Raw genomic sequence first — 21,078 nt, 5'->3', positions numbered from 1 at the left:
TGGGACTTTTTGATTCTGAAATTCATGCTTTCAGTCAATAGATTATTACCACCAGAGAGGTTGTGAGCCTGTCCAGGACCATCTGGCTGCCCAGTGGCCTAGGCAGGGCCAGAATCTATGTCTCTAGACTGTTTCGTGTGATTTCTACTGTACACTGCAGTTGCCTCACTGGTTTTCATTAACGGTTCTTTTCAGTACATAAAGAGGAAACAAATGAAAGCTGAGTCAGATTTTACTTTTATAATATAGAGAATCCACTCAGAACTGAAGAGAATTCCAGGCACTTACAGCATTTTTAAGAGCCTGATGTGTTTTTTTTTTTTTCAGATTCTGTTTGTTCTTCACCACTACCACCATCATCTTCAGTTAATGTAGGTAGTTCTTGTCTGATAGAGATAGTATTTTATGTCAGGTACACCTATTTTACTATGTTTGACATTTGTAGAAGCAGTAAGTTTCCAAATCAATTTTTTGAAAATAAGTTCTGATATTAACTGTAGCAGAAAATTAAATAGGAGAGACAATGAGGTTTAGCAGAAAGCTCAGGCCAAACTTTGGTATCAATCTAAGCAGAGTTAAAAATCCCTGTTCAGGCCCAGCTGGTGTGGCTCACTGGTTATGTCAACCTATGAACCAGGAGGTCACAGTTCGATTCCCAGTTTGGGCACATGCCCAAGTTGCAGGCTTGATCCCCAATGTGGGGTGTGCAGGAGGCAGCCAATCAATGATTCTATCTCATCATTGATGTTTCTCTTTTCTCTCTCCCTTCCTCCCTATCTCCCATTTTCTCTCTTACTTCCTCTCAGAAATTAATACAAATATATATATATATTTCAAAATCTCAGCTCAGCCTCTTCCAAAAGGAGGCACCTTAAATAAATTACTGAATTTCACTAAAAATCTTTATGCATCTTAAGGTGGGGATAACACTTGACTCATGGGTTTGTTATAAAAAAAAATGAATGAAAAAGGTAATTAAATGTTTATTGGACATATAGCATATGGTAGGTGCTGTGGTTACATTTAACCCCAATCACCATGACAGCCCTAGGAGTAGGCATTATTAGGAATTATCCCACTTCTAACCATTAGACAGATAAGGGAACTGAATCTCAAGGAGATTTCATAACTTTCCCAAGGTGAACACTACTTTAGTGTCTTGTAAAAGTTTAAGAGGGCATCAAATCAAACATACCTATTTCAGTTTCCCCAGAGCCATGGACTATCCCTAAGTCTCCCCAAAAGATTTCATGAACTAGGCTGTCAACGTTTTCTTAAAAAATCTCATCTAAGTTTTAGTATACTGGCTATTTCTTCACCTTTTTATTTGTTGTCACAAAATTAATCTAGAATTACATGGCAATATTTTAAGTGTATATGATATTTCTCTATTGTATGGATTTATATAGTACTTCCTTAATCATCAGTGATCAAGAGAAGTATATATACTTGGATAGGATCCCATTTCCTTGGATTTCCTAATCTCTATCAACAGGGGTTAAGGGGATCTCAGACAGTCACCCCTCTCTTGGAGCCACTCTCATCTCTGCCTCCAATCACTCAGATCTAGTCTCATTATGCTTGGAGCATGATTCAGATGCCATCATAAGAGGCCCAATATGTAGGAAACCCTTTATCTTCCAAACTCTCATTCCTCTCTTGCACCCCTTATTCCCTCTCCCCAGGTCCTGTGTCCCCTAGAATTCAGAATCCGGCATCATCAGAATCTCCTATGTCCCCAGCCTCCTCATGGAACATTCCTTTCACCTTCTGACTCTGACAGAAACGTGTCAGTCTCCTGAGCACTCTGCCCTCTTAAGTGGTGACAGTCTTGTTTTCCTCACTCTCCTACTCTAGGCCTTTTCCTCGTTGCTGTTTTCACCCCAGCCTTCATCCCTTCTTCCTGAAACGCCCCGGCTTTGAGTCTCAGGTTATCACCAGTGTAGAGAGCAGAGAGCTGAATCCTGTGCAGTGTAAAGACAAATCTTTGATGCTTGATTAATATAGATGTGGTGTCTCTTTTACAAAGGAGGTTCCTTTGTAGAAGGCCCCTGATCAAGAACAACACTTAGTCAGGGTTGTCTGATGGGTGTGCAGGCAGGGGAAGGGGGCTCGGTTTCCATCAGGCAGACTGGGAGGTGGGACCTTACCCTGCAAAGAGTGCAAGGGCTGCTATATTCACAGGTGGACACATGTCTGAAGCATGCTACTAGCGTCTGTGCTAAACATTGAACGTATACAATTCCGCTCTGGCTGGGTGGCTTATTGGTTGGAGTGTCATCCTATATACCAAAAGGTGGCAGGTTCCATCCCTAGTCAGGGCACATATCCAGGTTTCAGGTTTGATTCTCAGTTGGGGCACATGTGGAAGGCAACTGATAGATGTTCCTCTCTCACATCAATGTTTTTCTCTCTCTCTCCCTCTCTATTAAATCAGCAAAAAATAAAAGAAAATATACAATCTCAGGCCTAGAGAGATATTCATAAGATACTTTATTTAGTGGGGTTATGTGATGTGAGCCAAATTAAATTTGACATAAACCTCATTTTCATAGCCTTTGTGGAATAAAGGGACCGGAAAGAATGGTGTAGACTCTAGAGCACATGTGTCAAACACAAGGCCCGCGGGCCAAATCCAGCCCGCCAGGCCTTGCAATGTGGCCCGCACCGCGCTGTCATCACTGCACTCCGCTGTCAGTTTATGACATTGTCAGTTTATGACTGTTCAGTAAACCATTCGGCCCGCGATTTAGGCTGGATTTTAGATTTTGGCCCCTTCTCTGATTGAGTTTGACACCCCTACTCTAGAGAGTTGGGTACTCAAGTAGAGAATATTTTTCTAAAATAGAGGAAATCATGGAAGTCTCAGGGTCCGGAGTATAAAGTGATTGTCTACCCAGTTTTGAAAAGGACAACTCTGCATATACTAGCAAGGCCTTTTTGTTTAAGGTGAGTCTCAAACAAGTAAGAGAGCCTTGTATTTCTCCACACTTCTCCGTCGTTCCCAGAGATCAGAGTGGCTCCTTATCTGTACGCAGCAGGTCTTAGATTATAGACCTACTGGGGATATAACTTTAATGTCGTTCAGTTAAGCCAACTTCACACTATTTATAAGACATGTCATACAACACCGAAAACAAGAAATTAGACGATGTGGAAACTATGCTGCTAAAATTAAGCAGCATAAGGAAAATTAATATAAGCCTATAAGTCACAGCTTGACTCCAGTTTCAGGAGCTGACTTCAGGGGCAATGGTGCCAACAACAGTTTTAAGACCTGTTCTGTTCTGACTTGTGAAGATTATTTGACGTTGTCTCCCCATCCCCATCTCACTTCCGAGGTAGTACTATGGGCTAGGAAAAAGATTGGAATACAGCCTGATTCACGTCTGCCCTAACTTTGATTCTGGCTTTAGTAAGGTGAGATGTCTACTTCTTGTTAAGTATCACTGGAAGTTGGTAGTACATTTTCTAACAGTTTATGTGCTGCCAGTATTTGTGATACTCTGAGGATGAGCACTGGAGAGATATGTGTTCATCAGAACACACGCAGTTTGTCCTTGAAGACAATTTTGCTATTGCCTGCTCATGAGTGCTAATGATGTGGGATTAAAATCGACGTTATAGCTATTTATTCAAGGGACAGATGTTTCAAATGTACAATTATGACATCAGTATATTGGTCTTTCTTTAGAGCTGAAAAACACATAGTTAAGAACTATGAAAAATTGCCTTCATCACATAAAAAAAAGTCCACGTGGAAGAAGTAGACAGCGCACATAGTTTACAATATAATCCAAAAGCTTGGATCTGTGGAATTTTCAGTATGAAGAGATGATGTGTTAAATGGTGGTGTGTGTATAGGTTGTCAAGGCACAATATTCCAGCCTGGCTCTCCTGGACGTGGTAGGGTGTGCAGCTGATGGAGAGTGGCTGGGAGCAGGCGCGGGCCAGCCAAGCACCAGGACTGCCGGGCGCTGGGAACATTCCCACGGGGGCTGACTCCGGGTGGCTGTCAGGGTGACAGCAGAGGCACTTTCAGAATTCAGGAAACTTCAAAATTCTACAAAGATTAAGAAAGAGAAAGGAACTTCTAAGTAGGTAAAACTCCCAGCATCTAAGTGTGGCTAAGAGCACAGAGCCTTGTATATCAAAGCTCTTAAGTTTCCATTTGGAACCAAGCTTGATAATTTTTTTCTTCTTCCAAGAAGATGCTTTATGAAGGAACATAGTCAGAAATGGTAGTTATTCTGACGAAATGTACTTTAACATAAACCTGTTTGGACTTCATTACATCTTCCCCTCTATCCCACACAGTTACTCTAAAATAAAAAGGGGACCCCCTAGAGAGCCCTAAGGACAGATTCCCAAATGTGGCTTTAGAACCCTTCTCGAAAAATCCTGAAGCCTCTGCCTTTGTAAAGAGATCTGCAGAGGCGGGGCAGCCGCAGCCTTCGTTAGTAGCATTGCTGTAAGTCTGTTGGCTCTGCTTCTGTCTTGAGTCCCTTCTGTTATCTTTGCGCCTCTTTCTCTCTGTCTTCAGAGGAGATGGGAAGCAGCTGGTTACTATTCTCGGCTGAAGAGCCCCTATACACTTGAAACTGTTATTAACTCTCCCCCTTTGACTTTGGATTGTTAGATAGACTCTTTCCTGTCTCTGAAGTCTTCCATATAAGTCTTATTTTCCAAGTCTCATCAGCTTCCCGGCTGTCCTGTGAACCATCTGGATCCCAGAACTTGATGCGGTAGTGCTAGGGCCTGACCAGTTCTTTAATAAAAAGAAGATTGTTTGAGGATTCCTACATTCTCCTTTTTTAAGGAGAATGTTGCCTGATTTTTTTTCTTATAATGTTTAATTGAGCTAAAATCCACATATCATAAAATTTATCCATGAAAAGTCACAATGCATTGCTTTTTCAGTACATTCATTGGATTGTACAACCATCACTATTCCCTAAGTCTAGAACATTTTTATCCCCCCGAGAAAGAAACCCGGGTGCCTGTTAGCAGCCACTCCCCTCTGACTTGCCGGAAATCACTCTTCCATTTTCTGTGTGTATAGAGTTGGGAGAGTCGCACATTTATATACAGGGAGTTATTTCTTTTTACAGCTGAACTTTATTCCTTTCATTCCTTTTTATGTCTGAATAATATTCCGCGGTATGAACACATCGAATTTTGCTTATTCTTGCTTGATTGTTCAACTCAGAGCTCCCCCAGGACGCTCTGTCCAATTTCAGTTTTTGGTTATTATTTAGCTTTTTAATCCTTTATTCTTCAACTTAATAAGAATCCTTTGAATCCCTAATTTTACTGCCCAATGCGGTATTATTTACAAACTGCATAAAAGACCCAGGGCCAACCTGCAGACTGCACAGAACATTACTTGTTCCATTTTTCAGATAGACATGTTCATTATGTGATGGTAATGGATACAGTAGCCCCCTTTCATCCATCCAGTTTTCACTCCTCCAAAAGTTTGGAAAGTCACTAACTGGTCTTAGAGAGGAGACAGTTCTCAGAGTGTGTCAACTAGTTTCCTGAGGTGGTCCTGGGAGTGGGTCGGGTGCGTGAGAGGGTTTGATGGCAGACCCTCAGTTATTACAAAATGTCCTCTATTTCTGATGCTGATCATTTGTTCCCTCTTCAGGAAGAGTAGATACAGCATGAGGACATTTTTAAGAGCATTTGCTTTGTGAACATGAGACAAATGTGGGTGTCTTGGCTATGTCGTTTGTCAGGTTTTGTTCCCTGCTGATCTATGAAATGGAGTAGTAGTGACAACCTTGTAGGGTTGTTGAGACATTGAACTAACTTGTCATTGAGCACTTAGAAACAGTGTCTGGCACGTGTATGTGCTCAACAAGTAATAGTGATTATTCACATGCAGAGTCTAGAGAACTTTAAAAAGAGCTAAATGGTATAGTGGCCCCTGATCTCAAGGGGCTTAGTGTTCTAATGGCAGAGACAAATTTGACAATTGATAATTCTCAATTTAACAATAAAACAAACTTAGAAAAGTATACTGAGAAGGTATAGAAGGCTTAAAACAATATTTTCTTATGTCACTTTAGTAAATTTTGGGATCTAGTATAGGAGAAATACCACTAATATCAAGAAAGAAACTGCTGTCTTGCACTGGCCAGTGTGGCTATGTGGTTAGAGCACCAGCCAGAGGACTGAACGGTGGTGGGTTCAATTCCTGATCAAGGGCACTTACCTGGGTTGCAGGTTTGATCCCCAGTCCCAGCTGAGGCTCATGCAGGAGGCAATCAATGGATGTGTTCCTCTCAAATGGATGCCTCTCTCTCTCCCCCTTTCTCTTTCCATCCTCCCTCCCTCCCTTCCACTCTCTAAAAAAAATCAATAGAAAAAAATATTCTAGGGTGAGGATAAACAAAAAAGAAAAAAGAAATCTTGTCTTACTCAAATACTCATAAGAATAGTAATCTCCTTAAGGGCTGGAACTCCATTTTCTTTTAAATATATGTTTATTAACTTAAGAGAAAGAAAGACACAGGGAGGGAGAGATAGAAACATCAATTATGAGAGAGAATTACTGGGGATTGAGCCTGAAACACAGGCATGTGCCCTGACCAGGAATTGAACCCTGACCTCCTTCTAGTTCATGGGTCAAGGCTCAGTCATTGAGCCACACTATCCAGGCATGGAACTCTATTTTCTTTATCGCTCTATTCCTGAAGTTGTTGACTGAATTGCTGTCTATTACAGAATTCTAGATACCATCCTGGGTTCCCTTCTCACTGCACATTCTCCCTTGGTGATCTCTCCGTTATGTCTAGGGAGTCCACCCAGACCCAGACCTGTCTGTGGTCTCTACCTGTAGCCCAGACTTCTCTCCCAAGTTCCAGGAACACGTGTCCAAATGTTTGCTGGAAGTCTCCTCCTATATGTGGTACAGCTACCTGCAACTCAGAATGCCCAAGTCTCAGCTGTTAGTCTTTCTTCCCCAAATGACCATCTCCCGTTTTCCCTGTTTTGGTTAGTGGGAAATCATTATCCACATAGTTTCCTAAGTCACAATTTGGGGGCATAGGAACTCTCCCTCCCCCTTACCACCCACTACCAGTCAAATGTGTTTACATTCCTTTCTCCTTCTGGTTTAGGATCCCCTCCAAGACAGGGTCTCTTTCTCATTACTTATTATTATCCCTGCCTAGCCCAAGGCCTACTCCAGGATATGCATGTTTTTAATAAATGTCTAATGAATAGGCACTTTTTTCTATAGTTTTTCATTTTTTTTTATTGGAAGGACATACACCCACAAACACATGTATGTGCCCGTGAGCACATACATGTAGTATTCACATAAGTCCTCCAGGTCCACCAACTCCTGTCAGTCCTCAGCTTATGGGTGACATTCTTATATAGCACAAGCCTACAGTCGTGTGTAATTGCAAAGGGGCTTCGGACTGAGGATCTGCCATGATAAACTCAGAATTCCTTCTGGCTAGTTAAGCCACATACTCCGTTCTGCCAAACCATTCTCAGACGTTTCTCAACCATTTTCCTTCTCCTCTGTTAAACAAGTTTCAAAAATTAAAAGAAAAAAAATGGGGGTGGGGGAGAGGGAGAAAAGAAAATTGTGCCCTAAGAAATGATCTTGGCCACGATGAGAATATAGTTTGGATTCCCCGCGGACCATTTTCCATTCTGTCATTAAGATGTATTTGGAGAACAACAATAAATAACCCCCGAGCCTGGCCATTGTTTCTTCATGGTTTACGTTTCATGCTCTGCTGCTTAGCCCGCAGGGAGGGAGGCTTAACTGACAAACCCAATTTCTGTAGCTGTGCTGATATCATCCATGATTCAAAGCCACAGTGAAAAATTACAAATCAACCTCAGCCACATTTCTTGTTGTTGTTCTTGCTGAGAAACACACATGCACAGACAAAGGCGTCCCACGGCTTGCCAAGTGGGACCAAACAGTCTTGGTGTGGAATGAAGAAAAATTGTGAAACCGTAGCGGGTGAAATTACTGAAACCATAAAAAAGCAAATCTGTTTCCCTGGATTGCCTGGCCTTTGAAGCCACGTCCTTTCATGCTGTCTCCATCCTGCACGAAGCCTGTTGCGTTAATTAGTTGTTTTCTTGTCCCAAGATTGCCCTGAAATGGCATGACTCTGTTAACAGCACTTGGATGACTCCTCGAGAACAGCTTTTAGTTGGAAAAGTTATTGTAAAAATAGCATCTCTCCAAAATCCAATTTTGTTCTGTTCCGGTCACTCCTTTGGCCGATGTCTCGTGAGCTCTGTGTGTGTGTGTGTGTGTGTGTGTGTGTGTGTGTGGTGCTGTCCTGCCTTCCCTCATTCACTGTTCGTTCTGTGTGGCATATGTTTCTTCAGCTTGACTGTCAGCCCAACTTCTCCTCATGCCTCATGTTCAACTTCAATGTCATCTCCTCTGGAAAGCCTTTCGGGTTTATGTTATGCTTTGTTCCTGTCGTCTCGCTCTCTGCGTACCTAGTGTGTGATCAGCAGGCATCTGATAAATGTTCTTTAAGTTGATGTTCATCAATAGCTCAGGAGATTGCTCCTTTCATACCATCATGATCTTAATTTTTTGTTTTGTTTTGTTTTGAAAAATATATTTTATTGACTCTTTACAGAGAGGAAGGGAGAGAGATAGAGAGCTAGAAACGTCGATGAGAGAGAAACATCGACCAGCTGCCTCCTGCATATCCCCTACCGGGGATGTGCCCACAACCAATGTACATGCCCTTGACCGGAATCGAACCTGGGACCTTTCAAGTCCGCAGACCGACGCTCTACCACTGAGCCAAACCGGCTTCCGCATGATCTTAGTTTTTTATGCAAACCACAAAAGACATCTTAAAAAGATACTTTCTTTTCAAGCCTCAATAGCATGTATAGAAAATATAGGAGAAAAGTATGTTTGTTAAAGAAAAATTTAGACGTGCTATTGTGGAATTTAGGAAAAAAAACTTTTTATAAAATGTTGTAAATTTAGAAAAATTGTGTAAATAAACAGAAAACACTGTAGGAATGATACATGTTAATTAAATTGTGCTTCAGCAGCTCATTCCTTCTCAAGGTATACTGCTGAATTGTCTGTCTATACCAGTGTAGGAACAGTGATACCCAAAACCCAAACTTCCTTACATTTATATCCATACACAGTTTAGGATTCATGTTCGGCTAGTTTACTTTCTTCGTCTTACTTGGGTTCTTATTAAAGTTCGCCTCCCTGGCTGCTTGGAGGCGAGTAGTTGGAAGTATGCTGAGATTTGGGAGATTGCCAGTTCAAGTTTAAGTTTGCTATGGAGGGGATGCAAATAATCTCCTTTTAGCCTAAATTAGGGCGGCCTATAGTTTTACAAACCAAAGCCCAGTCTCGGAATGCTAATTTAGGGAACTGTCCTGTAGGCGCCGTGGCACAATCAGCTTGCTAGTAGACATTCAAATCATGGTTGGAAATTGTGCCCAGTGCTGTGATTACTAATTCACGGGGAGGGGCCGAGTGGAGAGGTGCCTGAGAGTTCAGCCACAAAGGTGATTAAAGGATTGGGAAAGAAGAATTATGAGGGAATTTAAAGAAACTGGGATTAGTCAGCTTGGAAGGAAAGGAGGACAAAGGGCAGTTTAATAGCAGTCTTTGTGTGCTTAAAAACATCTAGAAGAACATAGTGACCCGTGTTTTCCATCTCACCTGAGAATAACGCAAGAGGCTTAAATTGCAGGATGAAGGATTTGGGAGAGACACAAGGAAATATCTGCTAACAAGCAACACTGGAGCAAACTATTGAGAAATACAGTACAATTTTCATCTCTGAGGATTAAACTCTATATACGCTATTTTCTTTTGGTGTTTTATGATGAATCTTGCTCAAGACAATCATGTGTGTTGTTATTTTTAAAGGCTTCTTCCTGGACAGCAGGAGAGAAGCAAGTTCACCTAACAAGCCAGGAAGCAGTATGTAGAGAAGAAAGGCAGCAGGCTGAGGGCCGAGGGGCCTGACTGCTGTCTTAGGTGTCCTGTAACTTTGGGTGACCTTGGACTTGTCTCATACTTCTCTGTTAGTTTCCTCATATGTAAAAGGAGGGAGCCAAGCTAAACGAGAATGGAGTTTATAAGATGGAAAGCAGCACACTCCGTAAACACAGGTGTGGTGTTTTTTTTTGTTTGTTTGTTTCTTTTGTTTTTTTAAAGCCTCTTCTGGGACATTGAGCAAGACTCCTTTACATATTATCTCACTGATAGGTCATTTCATCTATAAGTGAGATAATATGAGCCAACTGAGGGCCAGAGAGAATAAGAGACTTGCCAGTTTTATACAGCTGGATCCAGACTGGGTAGAACCCAAATATCCTACCTCCCAGGCCAGTACAGCTAATGAGCCAGGCCTCTGATAATCATGCGGGGATATACTATTTGAGCATCCTTCCTGACTTTCCTCTTCTTCCCTCCAGAAATGTTTACTGTGTCTTATCAACATGGTAGGCACTGTGCTAGGTGCTGGTCATACAGAATAGAATTTTGATGGAATAAGCCTTCAAGGATATTTTAATTCAAAGAAAAAGTGTTGCAAGTGGTGACCAAGGCTTTTGGATTTTTCTAGGCATGGAGATATCTTTAATGATCCAATGATAGCTCCTTGTCCCAAGTTTGTGGTCAGAGGTATACTTATAAGAGGTAGAGATATATGTCCTCCAAGGCTCTAGCTCTGTCTGAGAAGGCAGTGGGGCCCTCCTGCCTTTCTCCAGATAGTCCCTCCCAGATTTTCTTGCCATGCCTTCTGGTATGGAACACCACATGTCTGAGACGGAGGTAGAACTCTTCGAACTCCCAGAAGCAGGTTCTGGAGCCTCAGGATCACCACCCTCGGGGTTCAGGCTAGAGCCAATCATTCTGTCTAAAAACTCCCAGGATTTAAATCCCTACTCAGCCACCCAACAACAACAACAACTTATCCACCCCCCACCCTCCTTCTCCTCCTTCTTATCTTCTTCCTTCTCCTCCTCCTCTTTCAATATTTCATATAATACTGGTTTGGTGGTAATGAACTCCTTTAGCTTTTTCTTGTCTGTGAAGCTCTCTATCTGACCTTCAATTCTAAATGATAGCTTTGCTGGGTAGAGTAATCTTTGTTGTAGGTCCTTGCGATTCATCACTTTGAATATTTCTTGCCACTCCCTTCTGGCCTGCATAGTTTCTGTTGAGAAATCAGCTGACAGTCTTATGTGCACTCCCTTTTAGGTAATTAATTGCTTTTCTCTTGCTGCTTTTAATAGTCTTTGTCTTTTGCCCTTGACATTTTAATTATGATGTGTCTTGGTGTGGTCCTCTTTGGGTTCCTCCTTTTTGGGTCTCTCTGTGCTTTCTGGACTTGTAAGTCTATTTCTTTCAGCAGGTAAGGGAAGTTTTCTATCATTATTTTTTCAAATAGGTTTTCAATATCTTCTTCTCTTCTTCTGGCACCATCATAAATGCAGATGTTGGTACACTTGAAGTTGTCCCAGAGGCTCCTTACACTATCTTTATATTTTTGAATTCTTTTTCTCTTTTTGCTCTTCTGGTTGGGTGTTTGCTTCCTCATATTTCAAATCATTGATTTGATTCTTGGTATCCTCTAGTCTACTGTTGAATCTATGTATATTATTCTTTATTTCAGTCAGTGTATGCTTAATTTTTGACTGGTACTTTTCCTTTTTTTTTTTTTTTTTTTTTTTTTTTGCATTCTTACTCATCCTTGAATGTCTCACTCAGTCCCTTGGAGATTTTTAAAAGATTCTTGAGTAACCTTATAACCGTAGTTTTGAACTCTGTATATAGTAGTTTGCTTTCTTCCATTTCTTTTATTTGTGACATGTTTCTTTGTCTCCACATTTTGCTTCTTCCCTGTGTTTGTTTCTATGTATTGGGTAGAGCTGCTATGTCTCCTTGAGTTGATAGAGTGGTCTTGTATAGTAGGAGTTCTGTAGGGCCCAGTGGCTCAGCCTCCCCAAACACCTGAGGTGGACACTGTGGGCTGTGAGCACAGTCTTGGTGTAATTGAGACTTGATTGCTGTTGGTTTCACTGGGAGAAATTGACCTTCAGGCCAATTGGCTGTGAGGACCAGCTGTGACTACACTGGGAGAGCTGTTGTGCAGGAGACACCTTATGGAGCAGAATTTGGTGCTGAGTTTGCCCCTTGAGTGTGTCGCTAATGGATGTGAAAAGTTATAGTCTGGTATGGTCTGACACTAACCACTGGGTACACCAGCTCTTGGGTCTCCAGGGAGGAATATGGTCAGCCACTGCCTGGGGCCACCCAGTAGCAGTTACAGAGAGATCTGGAGATTCCTCTTTTTTGTATTGGGTTTGGAAGTGCCCAAATGAGGCCCAGCTGTGAAACAAGGCAGGCTGGTGCCAGTGCTATGTCTTGGGTCTTTTATTGATAGACTAGAAGCCTGATGCAGGAAATTTATGCAAGGGGTTTGGCCCTCGCAGCTGCGGTAGCTTGCCTCAGCTCTCGAAGCCCCGGCTTCATCTGGAACGTCATCTGGAAGGCTGTCCAGTCTAATTAGCATATTATGTTTTTATTATTATAGATTTAGGACTTCCTGACCCAGCTGCAGCTTGTTTGAGAGATTTTACCCTGAGCAAGAACAGGCCCTTCATATGCAAAATCTGCTGCACACAGCTTGAATGGGGCTGCAAATTGGATGGGCGGGATCTCAGGGAATCACTAGGGTGGAGCAAACAGAAATGGCTGCCAGTTAGCCCTGCGACCTGGGAGGTCCCAGCATGATCCCTCTGAGCGCCTTGGTCTGGCAGAAAGCCATCCCTGAGTACCTGCCCTGATGCCAGACAATCCAGTTCCTCCTCATATGTATCTGTGCCCTCCCAAAGCCTCGTCCTGGTGCTGGAGCTCAGAGGAAGCAATTCCTAAGTTCAGTTTGTGTGCCTGCCTTTTAAGAGAGCAGCTGGGTCTCCAGCAGCCTCTGTGTCACTGAGCCTCAATCCGCACTGGTTTTTACTGCCTGTAGTTATGGGGACTTCTTTTCCCAGCTCTGGGACACTGGGCTGGGCGTCTGGTGTGCGGCTGGGTCCCCTTGCTCCTCTGGGTGGCCTCCGCAGAGGTGATCTCCCTCCCAATTAAAAAATCGGGACACGGTGCTGGTCCTGCCCCACTTTGGGCCTCGGGACCTCCTACCAGCCTCAATATGCTTTCTTCTTCTCTAGTTGAAGGACCTCCATTCAGCCAGTTTTCCAGAGGTTCTGGATGACGATTGTTCCGTATTTATTTGTTATTTTGATCTGTTTGTGGGAGGCAGAGTGTATAGGTGTTTGCTTACACCGCCATCTTGTTCTCTCCCATGTATTTGTTTTCATTCCTATAGAATTGTTCTACAGGTCATATTATTATACCATTAATTATTATTATTAGTGGTGATAATGATAAGTAATATGTTGAAGACCGAGGTAAATGATTTATATACATGTATATTTTTTACAGTAATCATCCAGGGTAACTGGTTTTATCCCCATTTCAGAGTTGAAAAAAGATGAGAGTAAGGGTGGGTTAATAATTTGTCCAAGGGACACACTATTAGTGGCAGAGGCAGAATTTAAACCCATGTTTCTCTAGCTTCAAAACCCATGTTATTTTTCACCATAGCTCCTTTTTAACCTTCTTAGGCAAGACTAGAGGTCTCATGTCTAGGCCAGGGCCGGAGGTTATAATGGTTTTTTGGCCTTACTAGGAATACTTTCTACGCCTTAGTTTACTAAATTAGTAAAAATGTTTTCTATTAAGCAAGAACAATTCACACCCTGCTTACTTGATGTTGAATCATAATTTTTAGGATTGTACAACATTATTTCATCTTTTGTCTCAATTCTCTTGCCTTTACCCTAATATGAAAATATACTAAAACATTGAGAGATAACACTTTTAGAAACCAACTTTAATTTTTTTTTTAAAGGAACTTAGTTCTATTTATCATTTTGTGCATACCTATAATGGTTCCTGGGATATTAGATGTGTTTCATAAATTTGTATTGAGTGAATGAATGAAAGAGAATTAATAGCATTGTTTTAAAGCACTCAATTATAGTGAAACAAACTCTGGACATAAGTCAGATAACCTGTGTGTGAGATTTATCCTGGCTACTTACCAGCTGTGTGACTTATATCAAGTAATTACTTCTTTTTTGGGGGAAGGTGAGAAGGATCAAGGTAATTACTTCTGGGTTGGTCCTCACATGCCATTAGACCTTTGCAAAATGATGAAATTTAATTTAAGTGATTTTTAAGGTTCTTTCTAGGTCTCAGCTTTTGTAGCTTTTTATAGACTGTGTGGGAATCAAATATGATATTTTCAGCGACCTACCTGGAACCTTAGAAACTAGCAGATTTGAGGAGAAAACTGAATGTGTTTGAAAAATTCTACAGAAGTTCTTCACTTATAAACATATAGGTTCCAAAAGTCTACTTGTTCCTAAGCCCCCAAAGCTATTGTGTTTATGCAGTAGGTAATCTCTTTTGCTGATGGGCAAAGTGGACTGGCACATTTTGAGACATAGCTTTTTGTTTTTGAAAATTCATAAATTGAAAGCTCACTTGTAAATAAATGTCTATAGCCAGCTGGGAAGTAATTATTTTCTCTTACATCAAGTTAGATATTACATTTAAATCTTTAACATTGATTTACAGTTGTCTTACTGATCAAGCTAATGCTTTTAATTGCTAGGAATTGGAGAACCTAGTCACAATTTGCCTAATTGTGTTCTTTGCCCACCTGTGGAATTCTTGGCAGTTAGGGTTTCTTATAAAACTTTTTCCTGTCCTGGCGGGGGTGACTCATTTGGTTGGAGCACCATCCCATGCACCAAAAACTTGCAGATTCGATTCCCAGTTCAGGGCATACCTAGGTTGTGGGTTCAATTCCTGGTTGAAGCCCATACGGGAAGCAACCTAATGAGGACTCTCTGTCACATCAATGTTTCTCTCTCCCCCTTCCTCTCTCTCTAAAAATAAATAGAAACATATTCTTGGTGATGATTAAAAAAAACCAAAAATACCACCTTTCCTGGAGGGGCTTTTGTGGATAAGATGAGCAACACATTGCATTTTAGATTAGTATGTGATCAGAATCAAGATGATGAAACTTTTGGGCAACTTTCAGTGTAGGAAAAAGTGTGACATTATATAAGATGCCTCTTGCTTACTCTTCACTGTGACAGGGATTACCACTTTCACTGTTTTATTTGTTGCAAGGTGAGAAAGAAAAAACCTCATGGAGTAGACATCTTCAATGAAATCTGCGCACAGCCAGTTTCAGAGTAGAGCAATCTCCAGGATGTTGGTAGCAACAGCACCAGTCTGCACGCCTCGGCTCAACTACCTTCCAACAAGGCCCTTGGCATATGCTGGACAGTGCTCCCTCTTCAGTTGGTCAGTCAACCTGGGTCCAGACAGAGGCTGGCCCTGAAAACTGTAACCAGCAGGGGAGTATCCCAGCTCTAGTGTGGGGCGTGCTGTATCTTTTTGGTTCCACAAGCCTCCCATCTGGGGCCAGGATGAGAGCCGTGTTGTGAATTAGTTGCATCTTTGTATCCCACCCTGCTCTCTAGATTGCCACTTTTCAAAATTAATGGCGTAGGATCTGACAGAATGGTTTGGACCAGTGTCTGGTACCAATACAGGTCAGGCTACGACATCCTCATCTCATAATAAAATTTCAACTTGGACTTGAAATATCTCATATTATTTTTAGCATGTCACTGCATTCTCTCCCTGTTCTTCAGAATCTGTTAAAAAACGTTCAACTGTTTCCAGAGCTGAGAAGGTACAGAGAACAGGCTGGTAGCTAGTTGAGAGGTTATAAAGGCATCAAACTGCAGGACAGTCTTACACAGATGACTTTTTGATTCAACATAATGTGGATTGCATTGGTTGAGACTTTTTGGTTACAAGCAAAAGAAACTAACTCTGCCTAACTTAAAAGAAAACAGGAAGTTTGAATGGCTATGGAAATAGGTTATATAATTGAAGGAAAAGTAGTAACTCTAGGAAAAGGAAACAGAAACTAGTAGTTATATCATGGTTCCATTTCTGGGATGAACCCTCTCCGGACATTTCCTGATCTTTATTGTTTAGTTGATTATTCAGATTTCCAGGAGAGGTTCTGATTGGCTGATTAGCTTGAGATATAGGCCTGCTCCTTGGCTGGGAAAGTCCCTGACCTTGATTGACAGTCCTACTAGCACCAGCTATAATGAAGGTCAGGCTAGTTCCTCAAACCAAATCAGGGGAGGTTCAAAGATAACCAATGTCCACTACAAATCTGTTTCACAGGATTTTACAGGGTAAGAATTCATTAATCCTTAAAGCCAAAGAAATGGGCAGCTATTCAGGGATTTCTTTTTCTTAGGAGTTGCCATGAATATACATACTTATTCAGTTTAGGAATGTATGGCTATACTTTTCATGTCCTTTTAGAATGTACATCAGGAATTAACAGGAGGAATCATTGGTTACTGAAGTTGTCTGTAGCAAAATGAATTTTAAGAATTCTTTGAATGTGATAAAAATCACCACCATCATCATCATCACACATGGAAGGCCAAAATAAGGGCCAGCAATAGAGGTAAACTATGGGAACATCCCAGTGAGTTGCTTTCTCACTTGTGAGTTGTGTAGATCCACAGGATTTGAGTCCTTGAGGGCTTTGATGAGAGTGACTGACTTCAAATGAATCAGCAAAGCAGCTATTTCTGGTTCTATAGGCAGAAGGATTTATAACAAGAAGCCATATTGTGGAGAGTAGATTACAATAACAAAGGGGATTTTTAAAATGAGGATGACACATTGATTTGGAATGTTTTCTCATCTGTATTTACTTATTCCTAAATATTTTCCTTCATGCTTCTTTTTCAAGTGGATGCATAGCCAGCTGTGTGCCACCTTTTCCTTTCCTCTTTGCCTCTGTCCCTTATTTCTTTCTTTTCCTTAACCTCTCCTCTTTCCTCTCTCTAATCTTCTTTTCTCTCTAAATCTTCTTTTCTCCAACCCTATTTCATCTCTCCCTTTCTTTTCCTTATTTGGTCTGACAGTCCATAACTTCTGTTCCTTTTCTTAAAATTCCCTCCATTTTTTCTCCTCCAAGTCAGCATTTTAGTCTCCTTCTCCCGAGCTTCTTATCTCTTCACTGTTAATTCCCAATGTGTTTACTGACCTGTGGGCCGAAAGGCAAAATCCCCAGGCCCTCTCTTCATGCCAGTGCAGTGAAAGCAGCAGCTATCCATGCTCTGCAAGTGCCCCAAGAGGCATGAATCAATGGATAGGAACCCTGTCAGTGAAAGTTTACATATATATGTTTCTAGGCATCTTTGAGACATATGACAATGTTCAAGCAACTAGTTTGCTGAATAGAGAGATTCTTGGATTTTTTTTTTCTTCTTGGCAGGGAAGAGAGTTCAGCAGAAAGCTTTACCTAAATTTATTTATTTATTAAGTTAATGGATGAGATCCTAAGAAACTATGTAAGGAAAATAGATGATAGGAAAGAGAAAAACAGGGACAAGAGCCCAATAAACAATCGGGCATTAGGATATCCTCTGACAGGTTAGTGATAGTGGACATGAAGAATGCATCGTGATGCAGTGACAGAACAGAAAACAGAACCAGGAAAGGGAGGGCAGTAAAATCCAAGTGATTGATATGTTTAAGTAAAAGAGAAGCAGAGGGCAGTGTGCCTCTCATGAAAGGACAAGGAAATGGAAGTAGAGACATACTGGAGGAGACAGATCAGAAATGTGAGCAGCTCTTCTCACATCATAATACACTGCATGTTAAATAACAAACAGGGGACATGCAGTTATACTGCTCAGAGGCAGTGTTGGAGGCGCTCTATGGGGATAAAGGCTAGATATTATTGGAGTAATGTCTTTAAAAAAAATGCAGCCCGGCTATTGTGGCTCAGTGGTTGAGTGTTGACCTATACATACACCAAGAGGTCATGGGTTCGAGTTCCAGTGAGGGCACATGCCCGGGTTATGGACTCGATCCCTCGTTGGGAGGGAGGGGTTGTAGGAGGCAGCATATCAATGTTTCTCTCTCATCACTGATGTTTCTCTCTCACTTCTCCCTTTTTCTAAAAGGCAATGAAAACATATTTTTAAAATGCAGCCCTGGCTGTTTTTTCTTAGTGGTTAGAAACATTGGTCCTTGGACCTAAGGGTTGAGGGTTTGATCCCCAGTCGAGGGCATGTATCTGGGATGCAGGCTTCGTCCCTGGCCTTGATCGTGGCTTGTGTAGGAGGCAGACTATCAAGGTGTCTCTCTCAAGTCGATGATGTTTCTCTCTCTCTCCCTCTCCCTGCCCCCCTCTCTCTAAACATCAATGGGGAAAAATGTCCTCACGTGAGGATTTAAAAAAAAAAAAAGCTTCAGAAATCAAATCCCCGATTAAAGCAATGGAAAAATTCTGATAGATGAAATGAGGAACAGTGGCAAGTGGCACCAATCTTAAGGAGGAAAATCTACCTTAAATGGCACTGTTAGGTTAACAATTGTCAAAACAAAGACAAGTAAGGTGTCGCTATATAGTTGGGAGACCAACCTGGACCGAAAAAGAGCAGACCCCCTACTGTTTGCCAAGCACTGTGCTAGTTGTACTGTACATACACTCATAATGTAAGCCTCATGCTACAATAAAAGTGAAGCCAAGGACTGGGAATGACATCCATCGGGAGGAAAAAGCAGAGGGAATTTTCTGAGCGAGTTCCAAAGTCATAAGCCTCAGGGGGAATAACTTTGGTTTTGTCAAGTCAGAGTGAACAGCCAGAGGCAGCAGACATAGGATATTGTCAGAAGTAAATCACCCGGTTTGGTCTGTTCTGTCTTTATTGCGAGGTCAGAGGACCATAGCACACCGGCCAAAAGTGCTCAGCTATGGAAATCCCCAAACTTTCCAATGGCTGTGGTCCCGCAGGGCTGAAAGGTTTTACTCACACAGTGGCCCTCTGCCAGCTTTCAAATCTCTCCAAGTTGATTAATCATTTTCTTCTTTTGACTCATTCAGGCCTCTAGAAAATAACTGTAGGTGCTGGTTGGCTGTGCAGATCAAGGAGGTCAGCTAAGTTGACTTGAGGTTGGTTTATAGAAAATCCTAGAAGCTACTGCCCACTGTCCTCAGATTGAGGGGGGAAGGAGGGTCCATGGCCAGAGGCCACTGGCTTACATGTGTTGGAAGCGGGGTATTTTCAGGTGCATTAGGAAACTTGGGTATGTGTAGGTATTTTCATTTTTAGTATAGCGTCAGGTATTACAGGCTGCTTACTTCGACAGAATTCCATTGTAACAACTTATTTTTTATGTTTATTTAAATGGGCTAGGGGTCAGATTATAACCCTTTAATATAATGACAACAACAAATATACATACAGAGCTTATTATTTGTCAGGTACTATACTAATTGTTTTCCCTAAGAGACCATATTCATAGGACTGAAAAGTCCATTCTGGCTGGCTAAGCCAAGTACATATATATTGTGATTACATGATTTTGTCTGGCTAATATTCTTCATCAAGAAGTTTATTTTAGAAGAAATGTTCATTGTTAGATTTATGAGTATCATTTTAAGTTATAATAGAGAGTCCACTTCTCTTGCTTTTTTAATGTTTTTATCTGCTGGTTTATTCATTCAGATCACAGATATTTATTAATCATCTTTGTGGTACTAGTGACTACGTTGGAGATACAGTTGTGACTAAGACATCAACCCGGACCTGAGGTATTAGTGCTTTGCAATTAGTATGAGCAAAATAGTTGGGAAAGCACAGAAGAGACAGCAAATACTTCTGCAAAGGAAATATTTGAGTTGAAATTTTAAGAATATCTAGACATTCTGCAGATTGACAAAGGTGGGAGGAACATAATAGATAAAGGGAACAGCATCTGTAAATGCAAAGAGATGTGAGGAGCATAAAGGGGTAGCATAATACATTTTATAAAATGGGGTTGTGGCAAAAAATGAGCCCAAGAAGGTTACATTGGGATAAGATTGTGATGAGCCTTGTACAGCATATTAAGGCACTATCCTGTAAGCACTGACGTTTTTAAGAAAGAGTAACTTGATTTGATTATGTTTTCAGAAGAGACTTCTGATGATAGTGTGGTGTGGTGACAAGAGACAGGTCAGAAAGCTGTTGCAGAGGCCTGAGTGGTAGTTGCAGGGGCAAAGGTGTGGGGATAGATTAGATGTGCATCTGAAAAGTCACATGGGCAAACTACAGTGACCGGTTGGATACAAGAATTGATGTTTTTGAATTATGCCCAGGTTAGGGACTCAAGTCAGCCTTGGAGAATGGTGAGGGCTCTTTGTGACATGCTGAGTTGAAATTAAGTGCTAATGAGACAAGATATTCAGGTGGAGAAGTCCAGTAGACGATCATAGTATGGGCCAAGAAAGAGGTCAGTTGAGAAGTACTTGAAGTATTTGAAGCGGGTTAGTTCAAGTCAGCAGGAGAGAAAGGGAGCCGAACATAGTAGAGAGTGTATTTTATTTAGACTGTGCATCAGGAATCTATGGAGAGAGATTTTTAGGAATCACTAACTGGGCATTTCACAACCATGTTTGTTGTTTCTATGGCAGAACATATTTTAGATTCTGTTATGTTCCTACACATGACTAATACATTTTAAAAATGAGGTTGGGAGCTTCAGTCAAAGGCTAGCAGCACACTGACCCTTTCCAGGCCATTATCTGTGTGTGCTGCTCCAGGGAGTCGTTCTTGGAGACACAGAAGTACATGTTCCCTCTCTGCTTTCCCTGGCTGACCTGGATTCTAAATGACGGCTGGCTCTGTAGAGATTTGCAGATGTCCACTCAGAAGGAGTGTCATGTGTATGCAGTCCTTAGCTAACTGTAACAATCTGTTCCTTATGTCTCTGAGAAAGCACACAAATCGATTCTCCAGCTCTTGCTGATTTCCAAGGACACCTGTATGACCCTTCATCAAGTCAGCTGACCCCTCCCCCTTTATTCACCTGCTATTTCAATTATGTGAGCAGTGATATATTTGCCTCCAAACTCCCTGTCC

The 21,078-nt window shown here is 41.5% G+C and overlaps 1 protein-coding gene across 3 annotated transcripts in view; it reads left to right on the top strand.

The window, feature by feature from the left end:
• RAD51B (RAD51 paralog B) overlaps window positions 1-21,078 on the top strand; it is a 489,897-nt gene that overhangs the window by 264,813 nt on the left and 204,006 nt on the right. Inside the window, exon 8 of one of the 3 annotated variants that reach the window (XM_084867049.1) lies at window positions 15,251-15,631. The exons of the other annotated variants lie outside the window; for them this stretch is intronic. Within the exon in view, the coding sequence (XP_084723175.1) occupies window positions 15,251-15,319 (69 nt within the window). The 3' untranslated portion in view covers window positions 15,320-15,631. Of the gene's footprint in view, window positions 1-15,250; window positions 15,632-21,078 lie in introns of those variants that run through there. 3 annotated transcript variants of the gene reach the window in all.

Source organism: Pipistrellus hanaki, assembly GCF_964339955.1.
Source record: "Pipistrellus hanaki genome assembly, chromosome: 1".
NCBI classification, from domain to species: domain Eukaryota; kingdom Metazoa; phylum Chordata; class Mammalia; order Chiroptera; family Vespertilionidae; genus Pipistrellus; species Pipistrellus hanaki.
The sequence above is the reverse complement of the archived record's forward strand: the minus strand, read 5'-3'. Positions and strand labels throughout refer to the sequence as shown.